At 51.0% G+C, this 23,871-nt stretch overlaps 1 protein-coding gene across 7 annotated transcripts; it reads left to right on the forward strand.

The window, feature by feature from the left end:
- The first annotated feature begins 1,085 nt into the window (after positions 1-1,085).
- Positions 1,086-23,488, forward strand: KIF23 (kinesin family member 23). 7 transcript variants are annotated; one of them, XM_085589046.1, is made up of 24 exons: positions 1,086-1,170; positions 1,912-1,972; positions 2,994-3,122; positions 4,066-4,171; positions 5,988-6,124; positions 6,901-7,010; positions 8,649-8,819; positions 9,806-9,847; positions 10,869-10,981; positions 11,242-11,363; positions 11,751-11,853; positions 12,157-12,236; positions 12,322-12,441; positions 13,464-13,623; positions 14,387-14,554; positions 14,798-14,955; positions 15,213-15,386; positions 16,174-16,353; positions 17,458-17,745; positions 19,655-19,885; positions 21,114-21,196; positions 21,642-21,723; positions 21,945-22,015; positions 22,810-23,488. In XM_085589046.1, the coding sequence occupies exons 1-24, from the start codon at positions 1,160-1,162 to the stop codon at positions 22,823-22,825; spliced, it is 2,916 nt and encodes a 971-aa protein (XP_085445172.1). In that variant the 5' UTR covers positions 1,086-1,159; the 3' UTR covers positions 22,826-23,488. The 7 variants fall into 7 exon arrangements, with proteins under 7 accessions (XP_085445172.1, XP_085445177.1, XP_085445175.1 ...); XM_085589051.1 differs by lacking the exon at positions 9,806-9,847 and having other exon boundaries at positions 1,086-1,486; positions 1,810-1,972; XM_085589049.1 differs by lacking the exon at positions 17,458-17,745.
- The last annotated feature ends 383 nt before the right edge of the window (positions 23,489-23,871 follow it).

The raw sequence follows: 23,871 nt of genomic DNA on the forward strand, positions 1-23,871 counted from the left end.
CCTGCAGACTGGGAATTCACTTATTCCCTGCAGACTGGGAATTCGCTCGATCCCGTTGGGATGGGAATTAACTGAGTGACTGAATCACCTCCAGGAAGGCCCTGAAAACGGTCTGAATTCCACGTTTTTCCTGAAATATTGGAATTAAACCGAAAAAAAGGGGGAAAAAATCCCGGGAAAACCGGGATTGGCCGGGGGCGGGATTGGAACGGTCTGAACTCCACCGTTTCTCCTGAAATATTTGAATTAAACCGATAAAAAGGGGGAAAATTCGGGATCTGCCGGGGGTGGGATTCGAACGGTCTGAATTCCACCATTTCTCCTGAAATATTGGAATTAAGGCGATAAAAAAGGAAAAAAAAACCGCAGAAAAACCGGGATCAGCATTTGAACGGTCTGAATTCCACCATTTCTCCGGAAATATTGGAATTAAGGCGACAAAAACGGGGGAAAATCCCGGGAAAATCGGGATCGGCCGGGGGCGGGATTCGAACTGTCTGAATTCCACGTTTTTCCTGAAATATTGGAATTAAACCGAAAAAAGGGGGAAAATCCTGGGAAAACCGGGATCTGCCGGGGGCGGGATTCGGTCTGAATTCCACGTTTTTCCTGAAATATTGGAATTAAGGCGACAAAAACGGGGGAAAATCCCGGGAAAATCGGGATCGGCCGGGGACGGGATTGGAACGGTCTGAATTCCACGTTTTTCCTGAAATATTGGAATTAAACCGAAAAAAAGGGGGAAAATCCTGGGAAAACCGGGATCTGCCGGGGGCGGGATTCGGTCTGAATTCCACGTTTTTCCTGAAATATTGGAATTAAGGCGACAAAAACGGGGGAAAATCCCGGGAAAATCGGGATCGGCCGGGGACGGGATTGGAACGGTCTGAATTCCAGGGTTTCTCCTGAAATATTGGAATTAAACCGATAAAAAGCGGAAAGATCCCGGAAAAGCGGGATCGGCCGGGGGCGGGATTCGAACCCGCGTCCTCTGCGCCCACCGCCGCCAGCAGGGGGCGTCGCCACGGGGACCGCGCCGTGCGTGGTGACGTCGGCGGCGGCGCGCGCGCTGATTGGCCGGATTTGAACGCGGCGGGCGCGCGCGCGGCCGGTGCCGCCAGCCCCGGGCGCTGTCGCGACAGAAGCGAGCGGCCGCGACATGAAGGCGGCGTGAGTGGCTCGGGAGCCCCGGGCGGGGAGGGACGGGCCGGGGAAGGCGGGTTCGGGGCTGCCCTGAGCGGCGGCCCGCGGCTCCCGGCGCTGCCGGTGTTCCCGGTGCCCTCCGGCGGTGCCCGCGGCTCCCGGTGCTCCGGGCGCTGCCGTTGCTCCCGCGGCTCCCGGTGCTGCCGGTGAACCCGGTGCTCCTGCAGCCCCCGGTGTCCTCCGGTGCTCCGGGTGCTCCTGCAGCCCCCGGTGCTCCCGGTGTTCCCGGTGTTCCCGGTGCTCCCGGTTCTCCCACTGCTCCCGGTGTTCCCGGTGCCCTCCGGTGTTCCCGGGTCTCCCGCAGTCCCCGGTGTTCCCGGTACTCCCGGTGTTCCCGTTGCCCTCCGGTGTTCCCGGTGCTCCCGGTGCTGCCCGCAGCCCCCGGTGTTCCCGGTGTTCCCGGTGGTCCCGCAGCCCCCGGCGTTCCCGGTGCCCTCCGGTGATCCCGGTGCTCCTGCAGCCCCCGGTGTTCCCGGTGATCCCGGTGGTCCTGCGGCTCCCGGTGCTGCCCGCGGCTCCCGGTGCTGCCCGCAGCCCCCAGTGTTCCCGGTGCTCCCGGTGCTCCTGCAACCCCCGGTGTTCCCGGTGATCCCGGTGCTCCTGCAGCCCCCGGTGTTCCCGGTGCTCCCGGTGATCCCGGTGTTCCCGGTGCCCTCCGGTGTCCCGCTCCGCCGTTCCCGGTGTCTCCTGACTCTCTCCCCTCGGCAGGGCCAGGACGCCGCGGCGGCCGAGGAAAGCCACGAACCCCGCGCAGAAGGACCCGGTGGGGGTGAGTGCCGGGATGGTCCCGGGATCCCGATTCCTACAGCCAGAAATTCCCGGTTTTACTGCCGGGATCATCCCGATTCCCACACCGGGAAATTCCCGGTTTTACTGCCGGGATGGTCCCGGGATCCCGATTCCCGCACCCAGAAATTCCCGGTTTTACTGCCGGATCATCCCGAGATCCCCGATTCCTACAGTGAGAAATTCCCGGCTTTAACCCAGGCTTCATTCCCAGGTGTACTGCCCGCTTGATTCCTGTTTTTTCCTGGTTTATTCCCACTCTCCCAGGTGTACAGCCGGGTTGATTCCAGGTTGATTCCCGGCTGATTGATTCCTGTTTTCCCCTTCTCCCAGGTGTACAGCCGGGTTGGTTCCCAGTTGATTCTCGGTTGACTCTCGGTTGATTCCCGGTGGATTCCCGGTTTATTCCCGGTGCATTCCCGGCTGATCCCCGTTTTCCCCTTCTCCCAGGTGTACAGCCGGGTTGGTTCTCGGTTGATTCCTGGTGGATTCCCGGTTTATTCCCGGTTTGTTCCCGGCTGATCCCTGTTTTCCCCTTCTCCCAGGTGTACAGCGGGTTGATTCCCGGCTGATTCCCGGCTGATTCCCGGTGGATTCCCGGTTTATTCCCGGTTTATTCCCGGCTGATCCCCGTTTTCCCCTTCTCCCAGGTGTACAGTGGGTTGATTCCTGGTGCATTCCCGGTGGATTCCCAGCTGATTGATTCCCGTTTTCCCCTTCTCCCAGGTGTACAGTGGGTTGATTCCCGGTTTATTCCCGGTTTGTTCCCGGCTGATCCCCGTTTTCCCCTTCTCCCAGGTGTACAGTGGGTTGATTCCCGGTTTATTCCCGGCTGATTGATTCCCGTTTTCCCCTTCTCCCAGGTGTACAGCGGGCTGATTCCCGGCTGATTCCCGGTTGATTCTCGGTTGATTCTCGGCTGATTCCCGGTGGATTCCCGGTTGATTCCCGGCTGATTCCCGGTTTATTCCCGGCTGATTGATTCCCGTTTTCCCTTCTCCCAGGTGTACTGCCGCGTGCGGCCGCTCAGCCGGGCGGACCAGGAATGCTGCATCGAGGTGCTCAGCGGCACCACGCTGCAGATCCACCCTCCCGAGGGATACCGCGTCTTCCGCAACGGCGAGTACCGCGCGGTACGGCATTCCCGCCGGGAATCCGCCTGGAATTCCTGCCCCGGCCCTGGAAGCGCCTCGGAGCAGCCTGGCTTAGCCGGAGCTGTCCCAGCCTTCCCACCCAAAGTTCTGGAATTCCATGAATCCCATCCAGAGCCTCCTCTCCCAAGTTTTCCCATGATTTGTGGCACTTGCGGAGTGCAGAATCCCGAGGTTTTCCACCCCAAAAATCCGTCTGGGATTAAAAAAAAAAAATCACTTCCTGATCCGTCAAATCCACGGGAACGCCTCAAACTCATGGCATTCCATGGGAATCCATCATCCCACACTGCTCAAACCTGGCCTTGGGACATCCCAGGGAAAAGGAACCCACAGCTTCTCCCGGTGGGAATCTCAGCTGGGATGTGGAATCTTCTGTTTGCAATTTCAGCTGGAAAATTCCTGTGGGAAGGGCGTTAAGGGGTTTTCAAAGGTTTAAATATAAAACAGGCAAAGCTTAATTAATGGAATGTTAATTTAATTAAACAAGGTTTTGTTCAGCAATTTGGAATTCAGGTATTGCCCCAAGGAAGAGTTTTGGTGGAAAAACAACCATCAACAATTAAAATATGTTTTAAAATTTATTAAAATAATTTATTAAAAAATAAAACCGGTTTGAAATTTAGGGCTATTAAAATTAATTTTAAAATTGATTAAAATAATTCACGAAAAAAATAAAACCAGCTTGAAATTTAAGACTGAAAACTTGAGGCTGGACTGGAAAAAAGCCCAAAATAACCAAAATTCCATGAGGGAACAGCTCCACTTTGGCCACGGTGGATGTTCCTTTGCTTGGATTCCGGGGGGAGCTGGAAGGAAATTCCAGTTTTCGCTGTGCTTTGGGAATTCTCCGTTCCGTGGGATCCTTCTGGCCACTGCAGGCCGTGGAGCTGGAATTCCAGGGTGGTTTTCCCTGTTTTGGCAGACCCAGTATTCCTTCAAGGAGGTCTTTGGCACGCTGGTGGTGCAGAAGGAGCTTTTTGACGTGGTGGCCAAACCTCTGGTGGAGGATCTGATCCGGGGCAAGAACGGTGAGCAGAGCTCAAATTGCCAGGATTTCAGCGCTCCCGGGGTTTGGTTGGAATTGTGGCTCAGCTCCTCACAGCTCACCCCTGGAAGCTCTTTCTGGAATGGGAATCCTGGGATGGTTTGGGTGGGAATGGGTGATTCCAAGGCTCCTGAGGTTTGGGTGGAATTGTGGCTCAGCTCCTCACACAAAATGGGATTTAATTTCCATTGGGCTCTTCCCTTGAAGAAATGAAGGAAAAAATAGGGAAATAAAAGGGCAAATACTTAATTAATGAGGTAATTTTATCCCACTGAAATTCCCAATCTGTTCCTGCTGTTCCAACAAGAGATTTGAGCTTGGAGGAAGCCGTTCCCCTGGAAGCTCTTTCTGGAATGGGAATCCTGGGATGGTTTGGGTGGGAATAGATGATTCCAAGGCTCCTGAGGTTTGGTTGGAATTGTGGCTCAGCTCCTCACAGCTCACCCCTGGAAGCTCTTTCTGGAATGGGAATCCTGGGGTGGTTTGGGTGGGAATGGATGATCCCATGCTGTGGAAGTGTCGATGGAGCGGCCTGGCTTAGCAGGAGGTGTCCCTGCCTTTGGAATTCCATGAATTATGCATCCAAATCCTTCTCCCCGCTCTCTCAAGTTTTCCCATGGTTTGTGGGAGTTGCAAATTGCAAAATCAGCATTTTGGGCTTTTAGCAAAGCAGGTTTTGAACTCCCAAAAAAAAAGCAGCAAACAGCAAAAAAGCATCACTTCCTAAACCATCACATTAAAGCTCACCCCATTCCATGGGCAGGGAAACCTTCCGGTATCCCAGGGTGCTCCAAGCCCCATCCAGTCTGGAATATTCCAGGGATGGCAGAACCAGTGCCAGGGCTGGTTTGTGGCTCCTGGAGAGGATGATGGATGTTCCCAGCCCTGACCACCAGCCAGAGCTGCCAGCACTTTGGATGCTGTGGAATATTTGGGTAGATGTGGCAGGCACGTTCTTCTCCCTCTCAGGATTTTTATAGAGGAGCACAGAGAGAAGAAAGGGAAAATAATTTCTATTTCTGCTCCTTGTTTTCCCATGTGGAATGTCCTTGGAGAATTGTTTACCTGGGGTGATGCTTGGTTGGATTCTGGTGAGGATTGTTGGAGCTGGTGGCCAATCCAACCCAACCCAACCCAACCCAATCCAATCCAATCCAACCAACCCAACCCAACCCAACCCAATCCAATCCAATCCAACCCAATCCAATCCAACCCAATCCAACCCAATCCAATCCAACCCAATCCAATCCAATCCAATCCAATCCAATCCAATCCAACCCAACCCAATCCAATCCAGTCCAATCCAACCCAACTCAATCCAATCCAACCCAACCAACCCAATCCAACCCAATCCAACCCAACCCAATCCAATCCAATCCAACCCAACCCAATCCAATCCAGTCCAATCCAACCCAATCCAATCCAACCCAATCCAATCCAATCCAGTCCAATCCAACCCAACCCAATCCAATCCAATCCAACCCAACCCAATCCAATCCAACCCAATCCAATCCAATCCAATCCAACCCAACCCAATCCAACCCACCTGGGGCTGGGCTCTCAGAGAGGGGCACGAGTTGTGAGTGAGTTAGATGTGGGAGTTAGAAAAAGCAGGTTTGTAGTTTTAGTATGTCCTTTAAATAGTGTATTAATGTATTTTAGCACAGTTATAATAAAGAAATCATGCAGCCTCTGAGCTGGGGTCAGACATCAGCGTTTCTGCCCAGCGGGTTCGTCTCCAAGAGGTTGGTTTTGTTTTCCCAGCCCCGCTGATTCCTGCCTTTTCCCTGCGTTCCCAGGTCTCCTGTTCACCTACGGAGTGACGGGCAGCGGGAAGACCCACACCATGACAGGATCTCCTGGGGACGGGGGGCTCCTGCCCCGCTGCCTGGCCATGATCTTCAACAGCATCGGCCCCTTCCAGGCCAAGAGATTCGTGAGTGGCTCCCCTGAGCCTCCCCGCAGCCCCACATCCGTGGATTTCTGCTCCAAACCTGCCACTGGAGGGCTTGGAAGAGGAAAAAAAAACCCAAAAACCCAATGCCAGGGGGCTCGTTCCAAAAGGATTTGAATTTCTGGGAATGCTTTTAAAGAGTTCAGTGGCTTGGTGCTTATTGCCCAAGCCCATCCTAGGAAAAATCTGTTAAAAACACATGGGAAGGAATCCAGCCAGGAATATTTCAGTACGGATGGCCAAGGTGTTCCCTTCCTCGTTAGGATGAGTGATTAATGAACATCTTTAATTAATTAGGCAGTTGTATCCCTCTGAAATTCCCAATCTATTCCTCCTGTTCTAAACGGTGATTTCAACATGGAAGAAGCCATTCCATAGCTTTTTTTTCCCCTGGAAACAGTGGAAAACACTGCTTTGGTGCCGCATTTTTCCATATTATTCCACTTCATTTCAGTAATTCCCATAAAACCAAAAATTAATTGTCTCCTCATGAAATTAGGGATATTTTTCCAAAGGCGTGCATTTGTGGTGCCTAAAATATACTGAAATAACCCTGGAATTCTCATCCTTGGGAGCTTTTCTAAAACATTATTTTGCAAATTGTTCTTGTGAGATCTTGCTGGGTCAGAGTGCCTTTGAGTGGCATGGTATTCATAAATTAATACCAGCCTAATCAGACTAATTAATTAACCAAATAATGCCTAGTTGGCCAGCACCTGGATGTTGGAATGGGATGAAATTCCTGGTTTTTCCCTCAGGTTTTCAAGCTGGATGACAAGAACGGGGTGGATGTGCAGAGCGAGGTGGAGGCTCTGCTGGAACGCCAGAGGAGAGAGGCGCTGCCCACCCCAAAAACTCCAGCTGGGAAGTGAGTGACTCTGGGAATAGCAGAGGGAATTTATTCCCTAGAAATGGCATTCAACCTCTCTTGGGCTCTTCCCTTGAAGAAATGGAGGAAAAATTGGGGAAAAAATTGGCAAATATTTAATTAATGAGGAGGTTGTAGCCCACTGAAATTCCCAATCTATTCCTGCTGTTCTAACAAGAGATTTCAGCTTGGAGGAAGCTTTTCCCCCTCAGAATTTTGGGGCTTTTCCCCCTCAGAATTTTGGAACTTTTCCCCCCTCAGAATTTTTGGATCTTTTCCCCCCTCAGAATTTTCAGACATTTTCCCCCTCAGAGTTTTCGGACATTTCCCTCCTCAGAATTTTCGAACCTTTTCCCTCCTCAGAATTTGGGACATTTTCCTCCCTCAGAATTTTTTGACCTTTTCCCCCCTCAGAATTTGGGACATTTTCCCCCTCAGAATTTGGGACATTTTCCCCCCTCAGAATTTTTGGACATTTTTCCCCCTCAGCCGTGGAATTCCCTCAGTTGGATCCTGGAATTTCCACCACAGAATTCCCTCAGTTGGATCATGGAATTCCAACCATGGAATTCCCTCAGCTGGATCATGGAATTCCAACTGTGGTATTCTCTCAGTTGGATTACAGTCTTCCAACCATAGGCATGCCTCAGTCGGATCATGGAATTCCCACCATGGAATTCTCTCAGTTGGATCATGGAATTCCCACCATGGAATTCTCTCGGTTGGATCATGGAATACCCACCATGGAATTCCCTCAGCTGGATCCTGGAATTCCCACCATGGAATTCCCTCAGCTGGATCATGGAATTTCCACCATGGAATTCCCTCAGTTGGATCATGGAATTCCAACTGTGGAATTTCCTCAGCTGGATCATGGAATTCCAACTGTGGAATTCCCTCAGCTGGATCATGGAATTTCCATCATGGAATTCCCTCAGCTGGATCATGGAAATTCCATAGTGGAATTCCCTCAGCTGGATCATGGAATTTCCACCATGGAATCCCCTCAGCTGGATCATGGAAATTCCATAGTGGAATTCCCTCAGCTGGATCATAGAATTTCCATCATGGAATTCCAACCGTGGAATTCCCTCAGTTGGATTACAGTCTTCCAACCATAGGCATTCCTCAGTCGGATCCTGGAATTCCCACCATGGAATTCCCTCGGTTGGATCATGGAATTCCCACCATGGAATTCCCTCAGCTGGATCCTGGAATTCCCACCATGGAATTCCCTCAGCTGGATCCTGGATTTTCCACCACGGAATTCCCTCAGTTGGATCATGGAATTCCAACCGTGGAATTTCCTCAGCTGGATCATGGAATTTCCATCATGGAATTCCAACCGTGGAATTCCCTCAGTTGGATTACAGTCTTCCAACCATAGGCATTCCTCAGTCGGATCCTGGAATTCCCACCATGGAATTCCCTCGGTTGGATCATGGAATTGCCACCATGGAACTCCCTCGGCTGGATCACGGAATTCCAACTCCTGGCCCCGCACAGGACCCCCCAAAATTTGGGAATTTTGCCGAATATTGCGCGTTTCCCCACCCAACCGCGCAGATCCGCGCCGAGCCGCCCCCGGCGCGTTCGGGCTGCCGGGAATTCTGTTCCCAATCCCTCCGTTTCCCGCAGGAGGCAGCTGGATCCCGAGTTTGCCGACATGATCGACGCGCAGGATCGCTGCCGGGCGGAGGAGGTGGACGAGGACAACGTCTACGGCGTCTTCGTGTCCTACATCGAGATCTACAACAACTACATCTACGACCTGCTGGAGGAGGCTCCCTGTGACTCCATCAAACCCAAGTGAGTTGGGAAATCCGGGATTTTCCCCGCCTGGGCTTGGAGGAGGTTTGGGATGAGAGCGGCGGCTGCGTCCTGGTCCGACATCCACCATCTGCTTGGAGCCCACCAAACCTGAGGGAGTTTGGGAATTCCCGTGTTCCCAGTCCTGGGAGGCTTTCGTAGGATCCTCCACCCTGGTTTTTTGGTTGTAGCCATAGGGAGCTTGGCTCAGAATTCCTGGGAATCACTGTTAAAAACACATGGAAAGGAGTCCAGCCAGGAATGTTTCAGTACTGATGGCCGAGGCGCTCCCTCCCTCGTTAGGCTGGGTGATTAGTAAGCAAATATTTAAATAATCGGGCAGTTGTATCCCACTTAAATTCCCAACCTATTCTAACAGGTGATTTCAACTTGGAGCAAGCCATTCCATAGCTTTTTTTTCCTTGGAAAAAGCGGAAAACACTGGTTTGGTGCCCCATATTTCCATATTATTCCACTTGATATCAGTAATTCCCATAAAACCAGAAATTTGGGACATTTTTTCCAAAGGTGTGCACTTGTCTAAAATCTATAGGAAAAGTCTGCAAATTCCACTTGGAATCCATGGATTGAAATTCCAACTCCATTAAAGAAGCCTCTCAGTCCTATGTTAATTAGGGAGTGGTTGATTAACAAAGACTAACGAAGGCAAAGCAAACTGGGAGCTGTCTCCAGGGTCCTCATTCCAGAAGGGTTTGAAACTCTGGGAATGCTTTTAAACCATTCAGTGTTTAAACAATGAATGGTTTAAAAGCATTTTAAAATAAAATGGCTTTTTAAACAGTAAAATTTTAAACACTAAAATAAAATTTAAAAAAAAAACATTTAAAAATTAAAAGGTGTTTATTCCCAAAGCCCACCCTAAAAAATAAAAAAATCTGGGATGATTTCTTCCTCTGAAAGCTGCAGCGTGGAAAGATTTGAGGCAGAAATCAAGGATTTAATATTTTTCCCCATTTTTTTGGTAGGTGGAACAATTGCAACACTCCTGTGAGAAATGGAGACTTTGTGTATGTGTCCAATGTCTTATTCCCATTATTCCAGTGCTGTTTTCCTTGAGTAGAAGCAGAAAATTCCCTGCTTTCCCTTGCTTTCCTAGGAACAACTAGGATGCTCTCCTTGCTTCTGTGTGCTTGTAGAAAAGCAATAGCTGCCACCAAAGCAATTAATTGCAATTAAATAGCTGCTAATTAGAGCGGTAGCTGGAGCGTCACTAATCCTGGCTGTGTGTCCATGTCCTGTATTCCGTCTTCCATATTTTAGATGGATAATTGACCTTTTCCCTCTGAATTTTTGATGCTTTCCCCTCAGAATTTTGACTTTTTCTCCCTGCATTTTGACCATTTTTCCCTCAGAATTTTGGATGATTTTCCTCTGATTTTTTGGACATTTTCCCCTCAGACTTGTGACATTTTCCCTCCAAATTCTGAATTTCTTCCCTTGGAATTTTTGGGCATTTTTCCCTCAGAATTTTTGGACCTTTTCCCCTCAGAATTTTTCACCTTTTCCCTTCAGAATATTTGGACATTTTCCCCTCAGAATTTTTGGCCTTTTCACCTCAGAATTTTTGAGCATTTTTCCCTCAGAATATTTGGACATTTTCCCCTCAGAATTTTTGGACATTTTCCCCTCAGACTTGTGACATTTTCCCTCCAAATTCTGAATTTCTTCCCTCGGAATTTTTGGGCATTTTCCCCTTGGAATTTTTGGGCATTTTCCCCTCAGAATTTTTGGACATTTTCCCCTCAGAATTTTTCGCCTTTTCCCTTCAGAATTTTTGGACATTTTCCCCTCAGAATCTTTGGCCTTTTCACCTCAGATTTTTTGAGCATTTTCCCCTCAGATTATTTGGACATTTTTCCCTCAGACTTGTGACATTTTTCCCTGCAAATTCTGAATTTTTTCCCTCTGAGTTTTGACCTTTTCCCACTGAATTTTGCCCTCCAAGAAAATCTGCATGGCAGGAATCTGCACAGAGAATTCCCCTCCAGTGGGATTTACTTATTTTCCCTCTTTCCCGCCATCCCAAAGACCTCCCCAGTCCAAAATCCTTCGGGAAGACCAGAACCACAACATGTACGTGATGGGCTGCACCGAAGTGGAGGTCAAATCCACAGAGGAAGCTTTTGAAGTCTTTTGGAGAGGTAAAAAAATCTTGGAATTAATTCGGGGCTGATCCCACATCCCAGCACCTTAAACATTATCCATGAGCGAGGAAATTCCTCTGGATCAGCTCCATCCTTGGGATGGAGCATCCACAGCTTCTCCGGGCATTTAGGACCTCCCCATTCCCAACCCATTCCCAACCCATTCCCAATCCCATTCTCCTCACACCCTGATGCTGGAGGAGGTGGGAACGGGGGGAAAGCAGCAGGATTTTTGGGAATTTGGGATGTCTGAGCAGGGCAGAAGAAGCGGCGCATCGCCAACACGCAGCTGAACCGGGAATCCAGCCGCTCCCACTCCGTGTTCATCATCAAACTGGCGCAGGCTCCTCTGGATGCTGATGGGGACAACGTGCTCCAGGTGAGTTCCAGGGAATTCCAGGAGAATTCCAGAAGAATTGAATGGAATCTACTTTGGTAACAGCTCCCTGTGCCTCAGGTTTGGAGGTGACAGAGTTAGTCATAAAGCTCGGTGTTAAAACAGAGGGTGGAGCTGCTGATTCCTTTGGTTTTCACCTCTTCCTTTCTTTGGGAATCTCAAATTTGGGAATTGGAATGATCCAACAGCTTTCAGTGCCGTGGCCCAAGGCAGAAGGGATCTGCCAAACATCCCAAAAACAGCTTTTGGCTGTCCCAACCCCTCTGAGCTCGTATCCGACACATCCTTTGGAAGTGTGTTTTGGGATGAGGTGTCCCCCAGCCCTTCAGAGGGAATCTGGAGGGATCCAGGATTTCTTCTGTGTCCCAGGAAAAGGAGCAGATCACCCTGAGCCAGCTGTCCCTGGTGGATCTGGCGGGAAGTGAGAGAACCAACAGGACCAAAGCCGAGGGGAACAGGCTGCGGGAGGCAGGTAGGAACCCACCCTGGAGCACCCTGCTAATTAACCCTGCTAATTAAGCTCCTGCTAATCTTGTCTCCTAGGGAAGAATCCCAGGAATTCTTGAAGCGCTCTGTTAGGATCAGTTAGGATTTAATGACCTCAAATTGTGTTTGGAAACCGCAAGTTCGCTGCAGCACTTCTGCCACTTCAGTTAATTAGAGCAGTTATTAACAAATATTGTTAATTAGGCAATTTATTCTTCTGACTAATCTGGGAACGTGATCCAAGGGCTGCTCGTGGAGTGATTTTTTTCCTTGTGTTTGCTTTTTTTAGGGAATATCAACCAGTCATTGATGACATTGAGGACGTGCATCGAGGTTCTGCGGGAAAACCAATTGTACGGAACAAACAAGGTGGGCAGCCCTTCCCTAATTATCCTTGGATTTCATCACCTGGATAAGGAAAACTCAGGGGATTTTCCCTGGCCTTTATTCCCAGATGGTTCCATACAGAGATTCCAAACTGACTCATCTCTTCAAGAACTATTTTGATGGAGAAGGGAAAGTTCGGATGATCGTGTGTGTGAATCCCAAGGCTGAGGACTACGAGGAAAGCCTGGTAAATTCCCTTTTCCCATTCCCTCCTGCTCTTCTTTTCCTGTTTTTCCCTGGATTCTTGTACTCCAAGAGATGTAAAGAATTATAATTGTTATTTGAGCACATCAATTACAATTTTGTGGGATAAATCTGTCCTACAAGTCCTGTCTTTCCTGTTCATATTACACCTGTTCCTTGCTTGGGAAGTGGGAAAGGTTTCCCTTCCTCACAGAATTCTTGGTAAATTCCCTTTTTCCATTCTCTCCTCCTCTTTTCCTGTTTTTCCCTGGATTCTTGTACTCCAAGAGATATAAGGCATTATAACTGTTGTTTGAGCACTTCAGTTTTGTGGGATAAATCTGCTCTCCAAGTCCTGTTTTTCCTGTTCATATTACATCTTCTCCTTGCTTGGGAAGTGGGAAAGGTTTTCCTTCCTCACAGAATTCTTGGTAAATTCCCCATTCCCTCCTGCTTCTCTTTTTGTGTTTTTCCCTGGATTCTTGTACTCCAAGAGATATAAGGAATTATAATTGTTATTTGAGTGTTTCAATTTTGTGGGATAAATCTGCTCTCCAAGTCCTGTCTTTCCTGTTCATATTACACCTACTCCTTGCTTGGGAAGTGGGAAAGCTTTTCTTTTCTCACAGAATTCTTGGTAAATTCCCTTTTTCCATTCCCTCCTCCTCTTCTTTTCCTGTTTTTCCCTGGATTCTTGTACTCCAAGAGATATAAGGCATTATAATTGTTTGAGCACTTCAGTTTTCCATATTACACCTGCTCCTTGCTTGGGAAGTGGGAAAGCTTTTCCTTCCTCACAGAATTCCACGGAGCCCCATTTGGCTGTTTAACCCCTCCTATTCCAAGAATTCCAGCTGTCTCTGCCCAAGCTTTTGTGGCACCTTGTGGGGGAGGCTCCTGGATGATCCCAAACCGCAGCCGCTCGCGATTCCGGCCGGATCATTCCTCCTTTCCCTCTTCGGTGCCTCAGCCCCGCCGCCAGCTCCCGGTGCTCCCGGTGCTCCTTTTTTCCCCGTTTTCTTGCAGCAAGTGATGCGTTTTGCGGAGATGACCCAGGAGGTGGAGGTGGCCAGGCCCCTGGACCGGCCCCTGTGCGGGCTGACGCCGGGGCGGCGCCTCCGGAACCAGGCGTTCCGGGAGGAGCTGTCCCGCAGGCTGGAGCTCCGGGGCGGCCCCGTGGCGCCAGGTGAGGCCATTCCGCCCTGGGAATCTTCACCCGGCAAAGGGAAGGGCTCGGGGAAAACTTATGGAGCCTTCCGGGGCTCAGTAGGAAGGGATTGGGGTAAGGGATGGGCGGACGTCGCGCAGGGACCGGATTCGGGTTGGAAAACGGGGAATTTGGATGGGATCTTGGGGAAAACATTTCTGGCTGTGAGGGTGAGGAGGGGCTGGGATGGTATTCCCAGAGTATCTGTGGCTGCCCCTGGATCTCTGGAAGTGTCCAAGGCCAGGTTGGAACGTGGGACGGTGAGAGGTGTCCTTGCCCATGGAACAGGATCACTTGGAGGTCCTTTCCAGCCCAAACCATTCCATGATTTTCCAGCAGAGTTTTTCTGTTAGGAATTCAAGGCTGGGAATTAAATTTTAAATCAATTCCACTGAGCCTTAACTGTACCAGGCTGAACCTCAGTGCCCTGGGAGCTGCTGCTCTTCCTTCTTCAGCTCCCTGTGGAAGTTTCCAAGGAATTCCACGGGATTGGGATGAATCCATGGCCCCAGCATTGCAGCTCCTGACAGGAAATGGTGCCAAGGGAACTGTGGGATGTTCCTGGATGTTCAGAACCTGCTTTTAGTAAAACAAGGAATCGAGGATGTCACATTTAATCCTTTCCCATCCATCCTCTCTTTGGAAACCCGTGGATCCCATCAATCATTCCCAGTTTTCCACGGTCCTGCCTCTTTCCCTTTGGAATTTTCCCATCCTGCTGACGGATTTTCCCATCCCACAGGACCAGAGGAGCCATCTCCTGCTGAGCTGTTCTTCCAGAGCTTCCCACCCCTGCCTTCCTGCGAGCTCCTGGATATCAACGACGACCAAACCCTCCCAAAACTGATCGAGGCCCTGGAGCAGCGCCACAAAATGAGGCAGATGCTGGCTGAGGAATTTGCCAAAAACGGTAGGAATTTGCCCCAAATTGGAACATCGGGGCAAAACTCAGATTTGGTGCCCTTATTATTCCTCAAAGGATCCCCCTTGCCCCAGGTTTTTTGTTTAGATTGAAGGTTTCAAACATTTTTTTTTTTTTTTTTTTGAGGAAACTTTAGGGTTTAAATCTGTTGGGAAAAACAGAGGTTTGGATGTTCTGGGAATAAGGCAGAAAATCAAAGAAAAAATATTAAATATCCCATTTCTCTTCCAGTTCTTGCCTTTAAAACAATGCTGCAAGAATTTGACTCCAGTGTTGCATCCAAGGAGAATTATATCCAAGGAAAACTGGCTGAGAAGGAGAAAACCATAACGGGGCAGAGGTCGGAGCTGGAACGGCTGGAGAAGAAGATTAAAACCTTGGAGTACAAGGTCAGCTGGGTCATTTTGGAGCACAAATCCCTTTTTTTTTTTTTTAATGGATCATTTGGCAAATTCCTTGCCATCGGGAATAAATATTTTGGGGGAAACTACTGCAAATTTGTTGTCTTTTCTACAAGGTGAGGTTTTTTTAAAACAGCAGGATGAGCGATTTAGAACTGAAAACTGCGATTTCCTGGGAAATACCAGCAGGAATTGCTGGATTGGAAGGTCGTGTTGCCACCCAAATCCTTCCTCTCCTCCTGCAGATTGAGATTTTGGAGAAGACAGCCACGATTTACGAGGAGGACAAGAGGAACCTGCAGCAGGAGCTGGAGAGCAAGAGCCAGAAGCTGCAGCGGCAGGCGTCGGACAAGAGGAGGCTGGAGGCCAGGCTGCAGGGAATGGTGGCCGAGACCTCCCTCAAGTGGGAGAAGGAATGTGTGAGTGCAGGAATGGGGGGAAAAGCGGGATCGGCTTATCGGGAATTTGGGGATTTGGGGTGTGGGGTGCTCTTAAAGGAGGGATCTGTTGGTCTGGTTGGTGTTTGTGGGAATTCCGGGTAAGGGGAAAGGGAATTGAAGGGAAGGGAAAGGAGGAAAGGGATGGAACTGAAGAGAAGGGAAAGAAGGAAAGGGGTGGGATTGAAGAGAATGGAAAGAAGGAAAGGAATGGAATTAAAGAGAAGGGAAAGAAGGAAAAGGATGGAACTGAAGAGAAGGGAAAGAAGGAAAGGAAAGGGATGGGATTAAAGGGAAAGGAAAGGAAAGGAAAGGAAAGGAAAGGAAAGGAAAGGAAAGGAAAGGAAAGGAAAGGAAAGGAAAGGAAAGGAAAGGAAAGGAAAGGAAAGGAAAGGAAAGGAAAGGAAAGGAAAGGAAAGGAAAGGAAAGGAAAGGGATAGAATTGAAGAGAAGGGAAAGAAGGAAAGGAAAGGGAGGGTGTTGGGCTCTGCTTCCAGGGAACAAGGACAGCAGGAGAGGGAAAGGCCTCAGGCTGTGCCAGGGCAGGCTCAGGTGGGATCCTGGGAAAATTCCCTCATGGAAAGGGTTGTAAACATTGGAACTGCCCAGGGAGGTTTGGAATCCCCATCCCTGGAGGTATCCAAGGAACACCCGGCCATGGCACTCAGGGCTCCAGGCTGGGTTCAGAGCCAGCTTGGCCTCGCTGATCCTGGCGGCTTTTCCAGCCTCAGCAATTCCATGTTTTGCACTGCCCTCCCCGTCCCTGCAGGAGCGGCGGGTGGCAGCCAAGCAGCTGGAGATGCAGAACAAGCTGTGGGTGAAGGACGAGAAGCTGAAGCAGCTCAAGGCCATCGTCACCGAGCCCAGAGCCGAGAGGCCAGAGAGGCCATCCCGGGAAAGGGAGCGGGAAAAGGCTCTCCCGAGATCCGTGTCGCCTTCCCCTGCGCCCGTGAGTCACTCCCAAACCTGCTGGGTTGAGGAAACAGCGGTTTTAGGGATGAAGCTCAGGGATTTTAGTCATTAGTAGCCCCCAAGCACAGAGCTGGAGCAGCTTGCTTTGAGTTCTTTGTCTGCTGTTTGTTCTTCATCCATCCTCCCACCTCCTGATACCCGCAGGATTAAAAATCCCTGGATTTTTCTGTCCCTGTTTGCTTGGAGTCTCCTGTATTTCACTGCTCTCTCCCTTTTCCAGAGATCTGAGGTTTCAGCCCAGAGTTGGAGCAGCTTGACTTCCTTTAATCCTGTTTGTTCTCCATCCCCTTTCCCACCTCCTGAGATCCACAGGAGCAGGAAATCCCTGGATCTGTCTGTCCCTGTGTCTCACTGATGCTTCCCTTCTTCCCAGAGCTGGGATGTCCCTGCTGGAGTTTGAGCCCCGAGTTGGAGCACCTTGAATTCCTTGTCCGTTGTTTATCCATTCTCCCACCTCCTGATATCCACAGGAACAGAAAATCCCTGGATCTGTCTCTCCCTGCATGGCATCCCTGTTTGATTGCTCGACACCTCACTGATGTTTCCCTTCTCTCCAGAGCTGTGGTGACCCCGCTGAGCTCAGGGGCAGAGCTGGAGCAGCTTGAATTCTCTGTGTCCTGTTTGTTCTCCATCCATTCTCCCACCCCCCGATATCCACAGGAACTGGAAATCCCTGGATTTGTCCCTGTCTGACCCCTCCTGTGTCTCCCTGCTCTCTCCCTTCTGTGACATCCCTGCTGAAGTTTGAGCCCTGAGTTGGAGCAGCTCGAATCCCTTGTTCCTCTGTTTGTTCCTCATCCATTCTCCCACCCCCTGATATCCAGAGGAACTGGAAATCCCTGGATTTGTCCCTGTCTGATCCCTCCTGTGTCTCCCTGCTCTCTCCCTTCTTCCCAGTGCTGTGACATCCCTGCTGAAGTTTGAGCCCTGAGTTGGAGCAGCTCGAATCCCTTGTTCCTCTGTTTGTTCCTCATCCATTCTCCCACCCCCTGATATCCAGAGGAACGGGGAATGCCTGGACTGGTCTGTCCCTGTTTGCTTGGAGTCTCCCGTGTCTCACTGCTCTCTCCCTTCTCCCCAGAGCTGTGGTGACCCCGCTGGGCTTGGGGACAGCCGGGCGGCCCCGCAGGCGCCCAGGCGCTCCAACTCCTGCAGCAGCATCTCTGTGGCCTCCTGCGTGCTGGAGTGGGAGCAGAGGGGCCCTTCCTGCGAGCCAGCCAGCATTCCCAAAGCCAGGAATAAAGCGGGAGCGGAGCCGGGCTCGGCCTGGCCCAGCCCTGCCAGGAGGAGAGGGATGTGCTGGAGCCGAGTGCTGGAGGTGCCCAGGGATAGAGAGGAGCTAGAGCAGGAAGAGGATCCGTGCTGCAGGGTTAGTCCTGGCCCAGTGGGGCTGAGCCTGGCTTAAAGGTTCTCTGTCCTCGAGCCCATCGTAGAGTAGAGCTGTTCCTAATGTGTCCTGCTGGTCCCACACTCAGCCTGGCTGCTCTCAACGCCCTCTTGGTCTTTGGAGCTTCCTTGCAAGTTGAGAATTTCCACTTTTAGGGAGCTCGGAGGTGGCCACACTCTGCTCTAGCCATGGGTGTCCTCATGTTTCTCCCGGTGTTTCCCTTTTCCTGGTGTTTCCCTTTTCCTGGAATTTCCCTTTAACCCGGCGTGTTTCCCTTTTCCTGGCGTTTCCCTTTTCCTGGAATTTCCCTTTAACCCGGCGTGTTTCCCTTTTCCTGGTGTTTCCCTTTTCCTGGAATTTCCCTTTAACCCGGTGTGTTTCCCTTTTCCCGGCGTTTCCCTTTTCCTGGCGTTTCCCTTTTCCTGGCGTTTCCCTTTTCCTTTCCCTCATATCTCCTCCAATCCCTCCTGCAATTTCCCAGCTTCCAAGGTGCTTCTGGGAGCTTGTCCTGCCTGGAAGCATCCCTTGGATAAACCTCTTGTGTGCCTCAGCTTTAACTCTCTTCCCTAATTCCCATTAAACTGGGAGCTCTGGAATTATTTGGCTCCTGATGTTGTCTTCAGGATTCAGTCCCAGAGCACTTTTGGAAAGCAGATGGGGATGGGGACAATCCCTTCCTTTGTTCCCTCCTTCCTCAGTGTGGAATGCAACAGATTGGACCAAAATTCCCAAGAAATATGACTTGACGTGGAATATTCCGTGGATATTCCGATGCCAAGCTCATGGTGGTGCCTTCAGGATTCAATCCAAGAGCACTTTAGGAAAACCAAGCAGGACAATCCCTTGGGCTGGTGCTGTTGATTTGGAAATTTGGGAGGAGCTTTCCCAAACTTGAGGAAACTTAATGGAATGTGGCAGATGGGACAACACTGGGGTAAAATTTCCATGAAACTGGAGTTGGCCCGGAGTATTCCATGAATAATTTGATGCCCAAAAAATAGGAGTTGGCCCGGAATGTTCCATGGATAATTCGATGCCAAGCTCTTTGTGGTGCTCTCAGGATCCAACCTAAGAACCGAACCATTGCCTTTCCTGTGCTCATTCCCAGTGCCCATTCCATGTTCTCATCCCCAGTGCCCATTCCCTGTTCTCATTCCCTGTGTCCATTTCCCATTCCCATTCCATGTTCCCATTCCCATTCCAGGCCGCTCCGGTGGCGCCGCTGCGGCCGCGGCGTTCCCGCAGCGCCGGCGAGCGCTGGGTGGATCACCGGCCCCTGTCCCTGCCATTCCCTGTGCCCATTCCATGTTCTCATTCCCATTTCCCATTCCCATTCCCATTCCATGTTCCCATTCCCCATTCCCATTTCCCATTCCCATTCCATGTTCCCATTCCCGTTCCAGGCCGCTCCGGCGGCGCCGCTGCGGCCGCGGCGTTCCTGCAGCGCCGGCGAGCGCTGGGTGGATCACCGGCCGCCATCCCTGCCATTCCCAGTGCCCATTCCCATTTCCCATTCCCATTCCATGTTCCCATTCCCGTTCCAGGCCGCTCCGGTGGCGCCGCTGCGGCCGCGGCGTTCCCGCAGCGCCGGCGAGCGCTGGGTGGATCACCGGCTGCCGTCCTTGCCATTCCCAGTGCCCATTCCCATTTCCCATTCCATGTTCTCATTCCCATTCCCGTTCCAGGCCGCTCCAGTGGCTCCACTGCGGCCGCGGCGTTCCCGCAGCGCCGGCGAGCGCTGGGTGGATCACCGGCCCCTGTCCCTGCCATTCCCAGTGCCCATTCCCATTCCATGTTCTCATTCCCATTTCCCATTCCCATTCCATGTTCCCATTCCCATTCCCCATTCCCATTTCCCATTTCCCATTCCCTGCTCTCATTCCCGTTCCAGGCCGCTCCGGTGGCGCCGCTGCGGCCGCGGCGTTCCCGCAGCGCCGGCGAGCGCTGGGTGGATCACCGGCCGCCGAGCCACGTGCCCACGGAGACGCTGCTGCAGCCGCGCGTGCCCAGGGCCATCACCGTGGAGGCGCCCAGCGAGCGCGCCCTGGCCCGCTGCGACCGCTACCTGCTGACCCACCAGGAGCTCGCCTCCGACGGGGAGATCCAGACCAAGCTCATCAAGGTGACCTCGGCAATCCCGGGAATGTTGGGAATGTTGGGTTGGAATGGACGGAATTCGGTTTAAATTCAATTTTGTTTAAATTACCCAAGGAATTCCTGGATGTGGCACTCCAGGCTGGGGGCGAGGTTGAGATCCAGAGTGAACTCATCAAAGTGACCTTGGGAATGTTGGGTTGGAATGGCTGGAATTTTGTTTAAATTCAATTTTGTTTAAATTACCCAAAGAATTTCTGGATGTGGCGCTCGGCACTCCAGGCTGGAGACAATGTTGAGATCCAGAATCAGCTGGATCAAAATGACCTTGGGAATGTTGTGTTGGAATGGCTGGAATTTTGTTTAAATTACCCAAGGAATTCCTGGATGTGGCACTCGGCACTCCAGGCTGGAGACAATGTTGAGATCCAGAATCAGCTGGATCAAAATGACCTTGGGAATGTTGTGTTGGAATCACTGGAATTTTGTTTAAATTACCCAAGGAATTCCTGGATGTGGCACTCGGCACTCCAGGCTGGGGGCGAGGTTGAGATCCAGAGTGAATTCATCAAAGTGACCTTGGGAATGTTGGGAATATTGTGTTGGAATTGCCGAAGTTTGGTTTGGATCTTTCACGGTTAGGTCCAGAGGTTTTCCATAGAAACTCTTGGTTTGGATCTTGGTTGATGTGTGCTTGGGGCTGTTCCAGGCTCAGCTAGCTCAGTGTTTTCCATCAGAAATTCAGTGGGAATTTTTTCATGGAAAATGGTGGTCAGGCAGTGGAGTTGCCCAGGGAGGTTTGGAGTGCCCATCCCTGGGAAATTCCCAAGGAATGCCCAAGGAATTCCCGGATGTGGCACTCAGTGCTCCAGGCTGGGCGCAAGGTTGAGATCCAGACCGAGCTCCTCGAAGTGACCTTGGGAATCTTGGGAATGTTGCTTTGGAATCTCTGAAATTTAGTTTGGAGTTTTCACAGTTCCGTGATTCGTGAATCGCACGATTTGTGGAATTCCATGGGTTGTGGGGTTCCATGGTTTGTGAAACCCACAGTTTATGGGGTTCCATGATTTTTGGGATCCCGTGATCCGTGGATCCCACGATTTGTGCATTTTCCTGTGGAAAAAGGCAACAATCCATTGGCAGTGAAATGGGAGGAGCTTATTTGTGTCTGTATCTCTTTGGGCTGGAATTCTGGGATGAATCCCGGCGCTGTTCCTCTCCCAATCCCGCTTTTCCTTGTCCTTTTCCCATTCCAGGGGGACGTGTTCAAGACCAGAGGTGGGGGCCAGGCCGTGCAGTTCACGGACATTGAGACCCTCAAGCAGGAATCTCCCACCGGGTGAGTCCGGCCTCTGGAATCCTGGAATTCCCAGAATTCCAGTCGTGGTACCTTTCATTTGAGCTTCTGGAGTCCTGGAATTCCCAAAATTCCACTTGTGGAACCTTTGAACTTGAGCTTTTGGAATCCTGGAATTCCCAGAATTTCAGTCGTGGTACCTTTCATTTGAGCTTCTGGAGTCCTGGAATTCCCAAAGTTCCAATGATGGAGCCTTTAATTTGAGCTCCTGGAATTGTGGAATTCCCGGTGTGTGCATGGAACCTTTTCCAGGCCAGGTGATCCAATGGGAAAATCCAGCTTGAGATCCCATAAACTTGGAGAAATTTATGGCTGCTGGAGCTGCTGGATCCAAGATTTATTAAGGAACACTAAAGAGGTTTTCCAGTGTTGGAATGCGGCAAATTCCGTGAGGTTTGTGCCGTAATTCCACCAATTCCCGTTCCAGGCGGAAGCGCCGCTCGTCGCCTCCCGATCCCGACCCCGCCGGGGACGCCGCGGACTCGGAATGGACGGACGTGGAAACCAGGGTGAGCCGGGAATGTCATCCTGGATCCTGGAATTCTGGCCTGGCTTGGGCTGGGAGGGAGCTCCAGCTCATCCCAATCCAGCCATTCCCGGGCTGCTCCGTCCCGCCTGGCCTTGGACATTCCGGGCCGGGGGATCCAAACCCCTCTGGCTGAGGATTTGGGAATGCTGGGAGCTGGGAAGGGTGGGAAGCGGCGGATCCTGACTTGGGTTGCATTCCCAGTGTTCCGTGGCCGTGGAGATGAGGGCGGGATCGGCGCTGGGACCGGGATTCCAGCACCACGCCCAGCCCAAGTGAGTGCTCCTGGAATTCTTTCCCGACAACTTCCAAACTTCGGGAATGCTTTCCCCCCTTGACTTTGCTGCCCTTCCCACATCAGGTTTGCATTCCGAAGCGGAATATCAGGAATGGCAGCGGGAACGCCCTGGATTCCCTCTCCTGCCCCTTTAACCTTTTGCTCTCGTTATCCATTGGGAAGTTCCAGTTTCTCGGGATTGGGAAGTTCCAGTTTCCTGGGATTCCAGTTCCCTTTGGGAAGAAGGAATTGCGGTCGAATTCCTGCTAAAATTCCAACTGCATAATTATGGAACCACTAAGGAAGCTCTGGAGAATTCCCTCTTTCCCAAATTATTCATAAGGCATCCCTGGGAATTCCAGCTCCGTGCCCAGCTCAAGGAAGTGCTCCTGGAATTCTTTCCTGACAACTTCCAAAATTCAGGAGTGCTTTTCCCAACTTCACTGCCCTTCCCACTCTGGGTTTTCATTCCTGACTGGAACAGGGTTGGGAATGGCCTGGATTCCCTCTCCTGAACCTTCAACCCCTTGCTGACGTTATCCATTGGGAAATTCCAACTCCCTGTGGGAAGAGGGAATTGAGGAGCCGGAATCAAAACTTGGTTTGCTACTCCTGCCTAAAAATCCAAGGAAAACACTGGATTTCATGGAGTTTCCTTGGATTAAATCTTGGATTATTTAGGAGCTGTGTGTGGGAACTGGGAGTGCCAAAACCTGGGAATGGGGGGTTGGCTGCTCCCAAAATTCCTCTGGATGAATCCTGAGAGTTCTTTGTGTCTCTTTCCCATTGCAGGCGCAGGAAACCCTGAATTTTTCCTGCTGGAATCCCGGATTTTCCCAGCCTGAGGAATGCTCTGCTGCCACTGCTCCTCAGGAACCGCTTTGTGCTCATTCCCGGAGGTTTTTAGGGAAGCTGGGAAATGGTTCCATTGGTGATCCCAAAGAACTTCTGGATGGATCTGTCCTTTTCCATAGGTTCAGGGAAATCCAAAAGGTCCCTCTGGAGTTCCAAACGGAGCCGGATCATTACCGACAGTGCCAGCAGGCTTTTCCCTGGGAGGCTTTTCCAGTGTTTTCCCAGTTTTTTCATCCCAAATCCAACTTTTCCGGTCATTCCCTCTCTTTTGGGAGACCCAACCGCTGCTATTCCGAGCTGCAGTCCAGCACTTTAAGGGTGTTTTTGGCCATTCCCGATTTTACTGGAACCAGGAAAACCTTGGGAATGTGGATTTCTTCTGGCAAGAACGAATTTGGAATATTTAAGTGTGTCACTGAGCTGCCAGAACATTCCAGAGTCACCCAAAATCCCGGGAGCAGTGGGAATTCACATCCCAGCTGCTTTGGGGTGTGAGGGAATTCTGGAATGTTTTCCATGTGGGAATGGGGGGAAAAGGGGATTTCCTCACGGATAGGGTGGGAATTGGCTTTCTGTGTGTCCCTGCAAGATGAACAATAAATACTTTTATTCCAAACCCTCTTCCTGGTTTTCAGGGAATTCCAAGGGGAGCAGCTTCCCTGGCTTTGCAGAAACCCGGGATCTGAGGGGGTTTTTTGGGATGGTAAATCCTGGGATCTGCTTGGATCCTGAGGTGGGGTTGGGGCATTTTTCCTCTCGGTTCTGCAAAGGGAATCTGGCGCCATTTTGAGGGATTGCCTCGATCCAAGGGTTTCCAGCCCATGGAAAAGCTTTTCTTCCCGAGGTTTGGAATCCTCAAATCCCAGAATGGCTTGGATTGGGTTTGGAAGGGATTTTAAAGCTCATCCCAAGGGCAGGGACACTTCCCACTATCCCAGGCTGCTCCAAGCCTGGCCTTGGATATTCCAGGCATCCAGGGGCAGCCACAGCTTCTCTGGG

The sequence above is a fragment of the Lonchura striata genome, chromosome 10 (genome assembly GCF_050655825.1).
Source record: "Lonchura striata isolate lonStrDom1 chromosome 10, ASM5065582v1, whole genome shotgun sequence".
NCBI lineage: Eukaryota > Metazoa > Chordata > Aves > Passeriformes > Estrildidae > Lonchura > Lonchura striata.

Coding starts and splice junctions, on each gene's coding strand:
- KIF23 (XM_085589046.1), top strand. Junction 1,973..2,993: donor CGCAGAAGGACCCGGTGGGG/GTGAGTGCCGGG, acceptor CCCTTCTCCCAG/GTGTACTGCCGCGTGCGGCC. Junction 7,011..8,648: donor CCAAAAACTCCAGCTGGGAA/GTGAGTGACTCT, acceptor CGTTTCCCGCAG/GAGGCAGCTGGATCCCGAGT.